The sequence below is a fragment of the Priapulus caudatus genome, unplaced genomic scaffold (genome assembly GCF_000485595.1).
Source record: "Priapulus caudatus unplaced genomic scaffold, Priapulus_caudatus-5.0.1 Scaffold321, whole genome shotgun sequence".
Lineage (NCBI taxonomy): Eukaryota > Metazoa > Priapulida > Priapulimorpha > Priapulimorphida > Priapulidae > Priapulus > Priapulus caudatus.
In genome coordinates this window covers 198,326-211,048 of record NW_014577382.1, presented here as the reverse complement: position 1 = coordinate 211,048, position 12,723 = coordinate 198,326, and the positions used below count along the sequence as shown (strand labels likewise).

Below are 12,723 nucleotides of genomic sequence, written 5' to 3'. Positions count from 1 at the left end.
GTGCGTGCGTGCGTGCGTGCGTGCGTGCGTGTGTGTGTGCGCGCGTGTGCGTGTGCGTGTTTTTGTATGTGTGTGCGTGTGCGCGTAGGTGCGTGCGTGCGTGCGCTTGGTTCACTTTAATTAATTAAGGTGAACACTTCATCTAAAATGCGCAACCGTGAAAACGTGTCATTCAACTCAATGCAAACTACGCTTATAAATTATAATGCACCTCCTTTGTAAAGGTTCTCCTAACAAATTGGCTGTTGTACCCTGACATTGTACAGCGACGCTCCACTGCTGGTACTGTAGGAGATGCGTGTGTTGAAGACCAATCCATCCTTCAGTGTTGTTTAGAGTGAAAGAGAATAGTGAAAGAGAATAGCTAGTAGAGAATAGATAGAAGCAGAGACACTTCGCCCTTTTTGAAGCCATACAATTCTTTGAGGCAGTTCCTTATAAGTTATAGTCTAATCGTTTTGATCAAGCCAGATTGATTTTGAATTGTGGAGAAGCATGGTACACGATATCCACTCTACGATCGCGTTAAAGTGAGACATACCCCAGTAATAATAATAAACACACGTATAACCTGTTACCTATTTACAGGTACTACACACCTGAACCTCCGGTGACTAAGAATTTATATTTCCCATGGAACATGTGAGAGCGCAGGTCATTTTGGAATGGAAATACGCCAGCGCACTACGTGGCATGTGTCCTCGGTTGTGGTGTGCAGAATGTATTCTCGGCGGTTTGTAATGTGAGGTTTCATGTAACTAGGAAATTAACAATTACTCGTTTACACTCGATGTAGTTTCCAAATCATTTACAATCGTATTTATTCCCAGATCTATAATTAAAATCAGATTTACATACCCCACTATATGTCTTACAGAAAGCGGTACTTTTTTCCCCAGTTTTTTTTCTTGATATCAAAGGGAATACGTCGGACAATTTCTAGTGTGAAAATGTGAAAGTGTGAAAGTGTGAAATGTGAAAGTGTGAAGTGTGAAAGTGTGATGTGAAAGTGTGAAATGTGTGAAAATGTAAAGGAATGTGCGTGTGCTAGCTGCTATATATGCAAGTGTCAGCACCGGAGTGTTAGTCATCAGGGTACATAATTCTGTGGCTTTGCATCCGATTTTAGCCCAAAATCTCGCACTACACTTACAATATAATAAATAATATCATATAAGTCTCCAGATATAATGACCTTTCGATTGCTTTTAATGACACGAATGCTCGTGGTTTCAAACGCGACACGCTACAGACGCAGCGTGGAACGAAAGCAGCGGGAAATTGAAATAATTGCCCCCGTAGATTGCTAATGTAGCCGTATGTGCGTGCAACGTCACCCCTATCTTGTAACCATTCCGTGTCACGTTAAACACGCGGAAGGAGGGCCTTCACAAAATAGAAGGGCCAAGGCCGCCCACAAGGTCGTCGGTGAAAACCCCGAAATGTTTTACGGCCGGCGGCAGGTGCGAGAGATGAGGCGAGTATACTCAGTGTATACTCAAAAGTGTCAACGGCCTTCAAAAAGGTCGTCGTTTCCTGTCGCGTAACTGAATCTGAATCTGAATCTGAACTGTATCTGAAGATTCTGAAGCGTAAGCGAATCTGTTTCGCTTGAGAATTGCCGGCGTCATCAGATAGCGTTGAATTTTCCGCACAAATGAGCGTCTTCTCAACCAGGTGCTCAGAATCCATAACTTAAACCATGATCTTTTAACTGAGCAATCGGAGAGCATTTTAGCAACAAACATATATGGACTGTGTCTAGTCCAGGCATAAAATTACGAGGAGAATCGTCTCGCATAGCCCGGGAAGGTCGGTGATTTGCTTCGCGCTGGTGGCTATGAGAAACCTATATGTCGCGTCTTCTGTGACTGCACGCTGCACAGGGAAACCTTGCCTATCGTATACATACGTTGACGCGTATATATAGCCTGGCATATTATCTTACCTTAATTAGACGAAGCTACATGGTTGGATTATATTAACTGAGATGATAATAATACCGTATAAGCTTAATTATGTATAATTGACTCAACCTTGCGCAGTTTTGCTGTGCATCCGTATTTTAGCTTCGATAACAATTTGATCAATTAATAGCAGTTGTGTTTGGAACTTTCCCGCGTGAGGTTAGCGCTGGAGTCCCGTTTTAACGATTTTGTTCAAATACTAGTAGCTTTGCTATACAGCACGCTGTACGCCAATACACGCGCACCTGCTACCTTGTGTTGGTTAGGAAGTGTTTTGATTCATGAAAAATTATCCAACTATTTCAGGCATGGACATAAATCTCGAGCTGTCTTTGTAAATTACATCCTTGCATGTTTTGCCTGGTGGTTTTCAAGGAACATGCGTGCAGTGCACAGTACCGCGAATGGCTCCTATACGATGAGCGCGCTACACGATCCGCTAAAATGGAAACCTTTCAAATTGGAAGGACGAAGAGGGCAATTTAACAGATAATTGTATCGCGTGATTACCTCGCTGATGTGTATGTACCATGTCATGGCAATGACCTTATGATGCGGTGTATGTTTTTCATGTGATCTTTATTGACCGCAAGTGTATCTAGTTTCCATGGCAACTTTTAAGCAATGTTCCGGAAAACCTTACATGGTTTATACCACCATAAGTGCATATAAATGTATGTAAGGATTGGGCCGCGACACACACACACAAGACAGGCACTGCCCATTGATAATTTATCGTAATTATCTTACACATAAATACTGAATTGCTACAAATTAAGTCAGTTACCGTACATAAATATGCTTTCTTCTACTAAAAACTTCCTATACTGAGAACTTCATCATCTATTATTGTGGTTCCTCATATACATTGTGTGTGCGCATATTGAAAACAAAACGTATCCTATTTGCTGTAGCTGTGGAATGGGCCACACGTAAGTAATGATGAGTTTGTGGAGCTCCGTCTTATGTGAATACTGTTCCTTTACGGTTAAGGGATAATCTGCAATAATAAACACAAGGAATAGCAGTTCGCTAAACGAATCACGAATCGCTAAGGAATCACGAATCGCTAAGGAATAACGAATCAGAGTCTGCGGTTGAAGTTTGCCAGCGAATTTACCTGCTGGTTTCGTTGGGCACCAAAATAGGTCACAACGCAAGCACGGCTCTGAGGCGCGTGATTACTCCGTATGTACTGGTACCTGCAGAGCAGCAGCGTCGTGTGACAAAATCAATTTGCGACCGCGTGGGCATATGGCAGCCTAGTGCCGGGGTTGTTATGCGCGCGCGCAAATGCGCCGTGTACTATAAAACCCCAATCGATGTGTTTTCGTGGGCGCGGATGCATAGAGCGCGGGCGGTAGCCGTCGCACCGGGTTCAGCCTCTGATGAGGACGATGATGATGATGACCGCAGCGCCGCCTGGTGGTTGTTGCGAGAACGTCTGCAGGTAAACGCATCTGCACGCGACGCGACGGCCGGCTAGACGGGCTGCGAGCAGTCGCTCGATACGCGCATGCGCACGCGCGTCGCCCGCACGCGCGCGGTCCACAGGCGACACACACTCTGTCTCTGCGTAGTCGTTGTCGCATCGGCGGGAACTGCACCGCCGCCACCGCTGCACGTTGTTGACAGCGTTTTGTTCTAGTGGTTCGAGTGGCCGGTTGTCGCGGTGGTGCGGGTTTTTCACCGAGTCAGCAACGTTGACGCTGGTGAAGCGATGCGTTGATTTGCACCGTCGGTCATGGCGACGTATAGACGTCGCCGCATTCTAGCCGTAGCTGCAAGTCGATAAGAACCAGCCAGCGGAGTGGCGGCGTGGATTTGTGGATTTGTTTTTGCGATGTTGTGCGTAGATTTCTTCGTGTGTAGGAAAGAGGGGAGAACAGCAGAGGACAAGGAAAAGAAGCACACGCCCCAGATAGTTATCAGGACGTCCAATGCCGTACATCCTCTGGTAAGCACCGCAGCTTCGTTGCTCAATCCTAGTTTGGGCCCCGGTGTATTATATAGTTGCAGGAGTTAATAATGACAAATTATTTGACAAATTAATGACAATTTGTTTGACAAATTAATGACAATTTATTTGACAAATTAATGACGATTTATTTGACAAATTAATGACGATTTATTTGACAAATTAATGACGATTTATTTGACAAATTAATGAAAAATTATTTGTCATTATTAACCCTTGATAGTTGGCATATATATATATATATATATATATATATATATATATATGTGCTATACTAATCCGGGGTGCTAAACGAGAATTGGGAACAGCTTCGGGTGCAGGCCGCGGTTAGGGACTCTGTGTAAATGTCAGTGGATGAACGCGCAAGGCTTTCGGCTACGTTTGTATCTAGATGTTACGTATCTGTCACGTATCGTGTGTGGACTTCCTCCCCTATCGGCCTGCATTCTTGTGATCACACCTGCTGCTTTGCTGGCGTTCGTGCGGGCGTGTGCATATCGCGTCGTTACTGTAGAAAGTGCCGATACGCTGAAATCCATCCACATCCTCATTCTCATCGTACACCCTACATGCCGCATTGAACGAGGGGGGTAATTAGCGTTGTGGTTCTATAGAATAGTACTTTTTAATAGTATTATAGTATTGCCACGTGAATACGTATACACACCACCTGTAATATCCGCGTACCTTGCTCTGTGTGAAGAGTTCGAAATTGATTTATGGCCAGAATTATGAATATGAAATCTTAGAGACCTTTGTAGGTGTTAATAATAGTAGGTCAGATTCTCTCTATGATATACAAGCAATTATAATTTGAATCTAATATTTTGAAATAGGGCAGCAAACTGGAAATCGTAAGCAGCAAGGCTGCTGCTTGCTGCCCTTAATTTCGAACCCTGTTAGTATATTGTTTCTGTAAATTGTGTTATAATTTATTGCTCTATAAGTTTGCAAACCATTATTGTATTCCCCACGACGAAGTCGGCGGGGATACTATGGTTTCATGTCTCCCCAGCCGCCACCGCCGCTCGGTCCGCCGCAGAGAATTTCCCTTCCGCTCTATAACTCGACCCCTAATTGACCTAGCGCTACCAAAATTGGTATACTTACACATCTTGGGGAGAAGGTGTGCATAGTACCAAAACCAGGTCACTGCTACCTTTACCTTGACCTTGATCATATTTCCCTTCCGCTCTCTAACTCGGCCCCTAATTGACCTAGCGCTACCAAACTTGGTATACTTAAGCCCGGCGCACACGTGGCGATTTTTATCGACAGTACCAACAAAATCGCCGGTTCTGTCGACAAAAATCGCCACGTGTGCGCCGGGCTTTACACATCTTGCGGAGAAGGTGAGCAGCGTACCAAAACCAGGTCACTGCGACCTTTATTTGACCTTTACTTTGCCCTTGATCATATTTCCCTTCCGCTCTATAACTCGGCCCCTAATTGACCTAGCGCGACCAAACTTCGTATACTTACACATCTTGGGGAGAAGGTGTGTCGCGTACCAAAACCAGGTCACTACGACCTTTATTTGACCTTTACCTTGACCTTTATGATATTTTCCTTCCGCTCTATAACTCGGCCCCTAATTGACCTAGCGCGACCAAACTTCGTATACTTACACATCTTGGGGAGAACACGGGGGATACATGTAGTTGGCGACAACGGCCCTTTCTAGTTTTAAATAGTTGTTTAAAAGCATTTTTGCCGATATATAAATATTGAAACTGTGGCGGTGTTATAGAATGATAATTGCAAGATTACAATACCATGCAGCGTATAGGAAATTAAAGGCAAGTGATAATTCAGAATCAACCCTTCATACTGGCAGCTGCTGTTGATGACATCTTGAAAACCGATTTTAGCCGTAAATCCAATAGGAAGGATGGATGATTGCAATTACTGGTGTGCTAGCGTGTGCCAAGGGGAATTGGGTTGTTGGTTACCATGGCAACAGTCATCACCAGAGCATCGTCAGAAAACCAGTGTCAACGAATTTTGCTAGGACGGTAGTATAATCAGGAGTGTATAATATCTAGCTATATATATATCTATATTATCTATATTATATCTACATTATACACTCCTGGTATAATCGTAGCTAATATCGATAAGAAAGGTTTGACTAATTTCAGTGACATAAGCTTAAAGTTAAAGCAAAACAAAATCATGACGATATGCTGTTGGTGGTGCCGGTGGTTACCTGCAGGGGTTGTAGATGGTGGTGGTGGTAGATGGAGGACAGAGGATATAATATATAACTAAATACCATCGATCAGTCGTTTTTCAGGGCTCAGCAATATACGCTGGGTTTTGCACTATATATACATCAATATTCGCACACGGGCATGTGATAAAACCATGTGAATATCAAGCCGAGCATTCATGCTTTATTGACTTGAGGCACGTTGCATGTTAGAGCTTCTTCTTATGGAAGATCTCAGGTACAGCGTTCCTGTGCAAGGTTTGCACTAAAGATCGAATGTGGCATATATATATATATATGTGTGTGTGTGTGTGCGTGCGTGCGTGCGTGCGTGCGTGCGTGCGTGCGTGCGTGCGTGCGTGCGTGTGGTAATATATGCTAATATAGTTGTCTATCGTTGTCGACGAATCGACGTTAATATGTCATATATAATATCAAGTGCCTTCGTAATTTACGCTCTTGATAATATGGAATGTGGCATATGCGCATTGAACTTATTCCCATCACTGGGCAGGACTAGTGACGTCTGTGTGGCCTGTGTCGTGTAGTGTGTGCGCATCTATATACACTATGTGATGGCAATCATGTAAACGCTGTAATAGCTCAAGCCATGTGCATTAGTGTTTCGGATATGCCGTATGAATACACTAAGTATATATGCGCATGTCTCGGTTAATTATGGTCACACTCGTTATATATTTTCGCTCCATCATCTACTCTCAACTCATCAATAAGGAGTTTGGTTGGAGTATCCGTAGACATATAGTAAGAAAGCCGCGCAGCACTCTGTGTATGCTTGTGCGTCAGGTGTGACATACCTTGTAATAAAGATATGAGAAGCACTGACTAGACTTCAAACATCCTCGTGGATGCCCATACAAGGACAACATATAAAGCTACGACCTATGGAGACAGTCCAGAGAAATACCTCATAAATACATAGTTACCATGTGAAAGTATAACCGTTGACCCTCTGACCTTCTACTCTGTTGATGTCACCACATGCGTTGAACCACAGGCACTTGGAACGTCTCAATAAAAAAAAATTAATGGTAAATAAACACGAAATGTACCAAAGTCTTAATGTTTCTCTACTCTATTTCGCCTATAATCACCTGTAAATGCCGGTCAAATGCTCATCTGCAACACAATTAAGTACACCGCACGCCCGCCCTGTGCTGCGTGCACAAACAACATGAATAAGAGAGAACTTCTCTCATTAATTGCCTCATTAAGGATGCCTCATTAATTGCCCTCTTAAAGCCATGTTATGACCATACCCGTGAAGTTTCATGCATTGCGTTTCCTCTTATCTTTTAATTTATCAAATTATATCACTTGAAATAAATGTGCAAGATCAACAAGACGAGGATGGATTGTGAAAGATGAATTCGTATGTTCGCCATGGAAAATACCACGTGACATGAATATATGCGAATCAAAATATACAAAATACTAAGTTGTTGTCCGTTATCTTATTGGCGGTTAAAGTGTAGGTTGAACTTTTCCTGTTAAGGTTATAACATATTCCTGATTGAAGCACCTGTTTGATTTATATTCAAGCTATAGTATCGTGGTGACTATAAGGCCACTATGAACTATTTCGTTGTTCAAATGGCGAAGATGTTAAATGATAAATAGCAGCTTCACAGAAACACGTCGTTCAGTGGACACAGTGAAGAACCGTGATTTGCTTTCATTACGTTATTGGAAGCTGCCTAGCCTTTGAAACGTCAATTTCTTTACGAGAAGAAAAGAGGCCAAGGCAATGTCCCTAAAAGGATTTTATTTCATCGCTTTACTTTTTTGCTTCTTGCAAGGTGACATATATATAGTTCTGTTAGTTCATGCGTAATCTTTGTTAAACCCGACTGAATGTCATCCGCGGTGCTCTCGTTGTAACTTGTATACTGTCTTGTTTTGTCTTGTCTTGTCTGATACTGTACTAATCGCCTGGTGTGGCTATATACACGTACAGGTACTGTACATATAGTGAGTTACAACTTACATCCTTCCTGGTTCCACGCAGCACTCTCGATCTGCTGCAGTTCCGTTACACCAACCTACGAAAAGGGAACCAGAACACTAACCTGCCAGTACACTAATCATATAGCTAATCATATAGCTAATCATATAGCTAATCATATAGCTAATCATATAGCTAATCATATAGCTAATCATATAGCTAATCATATAGCTAATCATATAGCATATATATAAGCTATCACTGACATTCGGTGTGGAGGTACGACAAGAAGAGCTGTATGAACTATACTCACTGCAGGAGATGTCTTTGCTGTAGGAAGCTGGAGCGCAGCCATTTGACTGCACGCACGCACATTCGCATCACCTGGCTCGTCTGAGCGTTCAGTTGCTTGAATGCATCGTGTGGCGTTTCACCTGCGACAGGAATGCTGCACCCTATGATCGATAGTAGCATATTAGCAGCTGTTTGCCGCGCCTAACTAAGCTATTCAGGGTGCACCGTGCGTGCCTTGCCCATATAAAATATAAACTTCTACGTGTAACGGTTGAATCTACCATCAAGAGATGTTTTGCATGTTTCAGTAATAGAATTATGCTATATGTATAAAATATTTATAATATGTATAAAATATTTATAATACGTATAAAATGTAAAATTCTACGTGTCACGAGTGAATCTACCATTAAGAGATGTTTTGCATGTTACAGTAATAGAAATACGATATATGATAATGTATGAAAGCTATTATGAATTAGTAGGTCTCAGGGGAGAGATATAGTGAATATAGAAATCAGTTGTGGATATAGAAATCAGTTAATCCTAACCCTAACCCTAACCCTAACCCTATCCCTAATTCTAAAATAAAACAAAATTAGCCAAAAATAATAAAAAATAAAATAAATAAGAGACAAAATTAGCAAATCAGAGCCGTCCCCTAGCGGATCACTATCTCTCCCCTGTGCAAAATTCATTATTAATTATGCTGTATTATACTACCATGTAGCTATAATAAATAAACCATTACCGTACCAATTGTTCGCCAAGTGAGTTTTACTTTAATAGCTACCGTCTAATGTACATATGCACACAGAGAATTGCAAGCTACGTGGTGTGTACCCAAATTTAGTAGTGATTGTATGCAATACATTACCAGTAATTACGTAACGAACATGTATGCATATATATGAAGCTCATACGAATTACCACATAGTTAGTATACACCAACAGTTATCATGCGTCTGTTCCTGGTCTCCCTTCCGTAATTTACCGAACATTGCCGCTTGTCATGTAGCAAAACTATAAACAATTCGAGTTGCCAATGAAATGCTGTAATAATGTGATATCAGGTATGGTCTTCCAACAATAGAACATCAATTCCAACCATAGAACATCAATCTACCAGTGTGCGCGTATGTAGTAATATTGAAATTCCCACCGATGATATCTGATTGCGTTGCAGAGAGATGCAAAAGCAACTGGGTGTTTACGTGTAATAGCAATCTACCAGTGTGCGCGTATGTAGTATATTGAAATTCACACCGATGATATCTGATTGCGTTGCAGAGAGATTCAAGAGCAACTGGGTGTTCACTGCCAGATGGAGTGGCACCAAAGGCGAGCGTTCCTGATGGTGAACTGTCTGGAGGTCTCGCAACGTGGCCCAAAGACAAAGGTGGAATCAATGGGACACGTGAACGCAGCTCTCCATCGTCCGTGGACTCGAGTAAGAGCGTATAAAAACTGAAACAAAAAACACACGACGAACGAATTCACGATTAAAATTAAATTTACATTAACAATCGAAGTACAGCGAATTTTGTTTCGTGTCCGCGTAACTAGAAACCTCTTCGGTGTGTGATGGCGTGTTTTATACCCATTAGCTTGCACTGATCGTTGATCGTTGAGATTTGATCGTAATTTGTTGCGATTGTGCAGTGAAAATGAAATTGTAGTGATTTGAACGATTAGCGACATTGTGTGGTGCAACTTATGCGGGTTATGCTTAGCACACTGACTGCTTTATTCTTGCTTTATTTCATTCAAATTCAGTAGTGCCACAGACAGATCAATAAACAACATACCCGCTACCAAAAATAGATTAACAACTAGTAGTGATATATATATATATATATATCAAGAGCTTATAATACCTATATTTAAGCTCTTGATATATATAAGGTTACATATGAGGTATTATAAGCTCTTGATATATATATATATATGTGTGTCTTTCATCACTATTTACATACAAGTCGATGCCTTGAAAATTCCCCGTTGACTTACGCACAGCTTTTACACGGGTTTGATGAACCGCAATTTGGTGGGTCACCTGTGTGTGCGGTAGACACTGTATCTGTGCACAGCGTAACTGCGGTAGTGCATGGCAGCAAGCAGCATGTGTTATGGTCGTGATGGCAGCAGGCAGGCAGGCAGTTTCACCGATCAATTTCCCTCCCTTCAACACGCCGCCTCACGCGACTAACACTGCAGTAGTAACAACACGAGCCTTGCACGCGCCGGTGGGGCTAAGCCAGGTGCGCTCGCTGAGCAAACTCCCGTATCTCATTAGCATCGTTGTAGCCGCAGCATCCTCCATAGGTACATATTCAACGGCAATGTAAATACACGCTAGTGGGAAAGGGGGGTATAGAGGAGGCGCGCGCTGGGGGTGGAGTTAATTACCAAGGGGTCACTTATTGACTATGTATGCGGCTAACTGTCTCTCTCTCTCTCTGTGTGTGTGTCCCTGCAGGTAAAGTGGTGGGTATGACGTACTGGGATATCCACCAGAAGCGACGAGCGCAGCAGGATGCCACAGAGACGCGTGGCCCGATGCGTGCAATGTCTCAGAGCTACGGCAATGCTAACAATAATACGGACAAAGGTGGGATGTGTCATCGTTAGTATAGTAGCCGCAGACACACGGAGTACGTGTGCATGCATTCACGCATGAATGCATATATGTTCGTACACTATTACTTATTAATTCATGTTTTATCTAAAATTGTTAGTGTATATCTATGAACTCATTATACTACTCAATATTAATCAAAATTGTTAATGCTAATCATTCGAAATGTTACGAGATGCCTATATCCAATCTTATATAGGTTAAAGGCCGGCGCATACCTAAACAGATTTTCCCAGAAATCGGTCCGATTAAAAAATCTCTTCATCGTTTGTAAAATCGGCTCAGCGTGGCGCCTTCGGATAAACACCCGCACACCTACGATAAAATTGATTATTTTGTTCTGCAAGAATGCATTTTGAATTTGCTCATTCAATGGGCTCTGTGTATCAAATCTACGCTCCTGACTCATGAACTCATCATGGTTCGTCCAGTAATCGATACCTTCCTTCGGTTATAAGTTGTTGCGTTAGAACAATTGACTCTGAGGCACCACAGAAATTACACTCTTCGCACAATTACGCATGGTTTGAAATTTGGCTGAAAATCTAGTGGAACAGCACAGGGACTCACAAACTTCTGACAGTTGTTGTCCTGCCACAAACATCTATGCTCCGTATTTACTAGCAGTGAGTACCAAAATAGTATATAAAAAACTAACATTTAATGCATTAACTGTGGGCTGTTTATTTGCTGTTATTGACTCAATAGGTCTTGTCCTCCCAGGGTAGCTACCGTATTACGCCTGGGTACGTCCGCGAATACCGAAAACACCCTGGTAACTATTGAATATGGTTAGGCGGTTAGGGTTAGGTTAGGGAGTAGCTTAGGCGACTCCCTACGACTTGTAGTGAGTAGGCGAGGTATGTCCGGCTATTAGATATACCAGGTCACGTCCGGCATACCCTGTAGGACAAGACGGCCCTCAGCGTAGTTGGCAATATAAACTGTACACATGGCGCATCCAAACCCTAATTTCTCTAGTACTAGACTAGCAAATACTTCGTGTCCATGCATGAATCCCAATACATTATGACAATAAACTTGCATTCCTCATTCACATGCGCGTTGTCTTATAAAAGGTATTTTGAAAATACCCAATGTTTTTCAAAATCCTCCGATGTTGTTGACAGTTTCCCCAAGCAACCATGCAGGTCGGTGCTGGCGGATACAGCGTACGGTGACAGCAAGAAAAACGTGACGTCACCAACCCACTCGAGGCTACATTGTTGCAACCAGTCGCGTTGCGCCCAGAATGCCAGTTTTCTCACCCCTTCTGTGGGCTTTAAGCAACGCGCCGTGAAATGAGCAACTGAGTTAATTTGTCATAAGGTCAAACGGTTTGTGATTAGCCTCTCACGAAGTTTGCTAGTCTAGTACTGGAGCAATTAGCGTGACTGCGCCAATTGTGCGCTTTAACCAGCATCAGTTAACTAGAGTTGTTCAACTAATCTATTCAAGCCTAGGAAGCGGGAGGCTCTGGAATAATTTACTTTCGTTTTTTCTCCTTCCAGTCCCTCGTTACCCCCCAAATGCATTGACTTAATGCTGCCGGCCACATCCAGAGCGCCTTAGCGCAGAGGCCTATGTCCCCCAGGTACTGCGGAACGTACCTGTACTATCCTAATATGCCGACCATCGCTCGCCTACTCACGAACAAGTCTAGGGAGA

At 42.7% G+C, this 12,723-nt stretch overlaps 1 protein-coding gene across 1 annotated transcript in view; it reads left to right on the top strand.

The window, feature by feature from the left end:
- LOC106808993 (protein FAM179B-like) overlaps window positions 1-12,723 on the top strand; it is a 55,024-nt gene that overhangs the window by 10,818 nt on the left and 31,483 nt on the right. Inside the window, exons 3-4 of the mRNA XM_014811928.1 lie at window positions 9,708-9,867; window positions 10,897-11,028. Of these exons, the coding sequence (XP_014667414.1) occupies window positions 9,708-9,867; window positions 10,897-11,028 (292 nt within the window). The remainder of the gene's footprint in view (window positions 1-9,707; window positions 9,868-10,896; window positions 11,029-12,723) is intronic.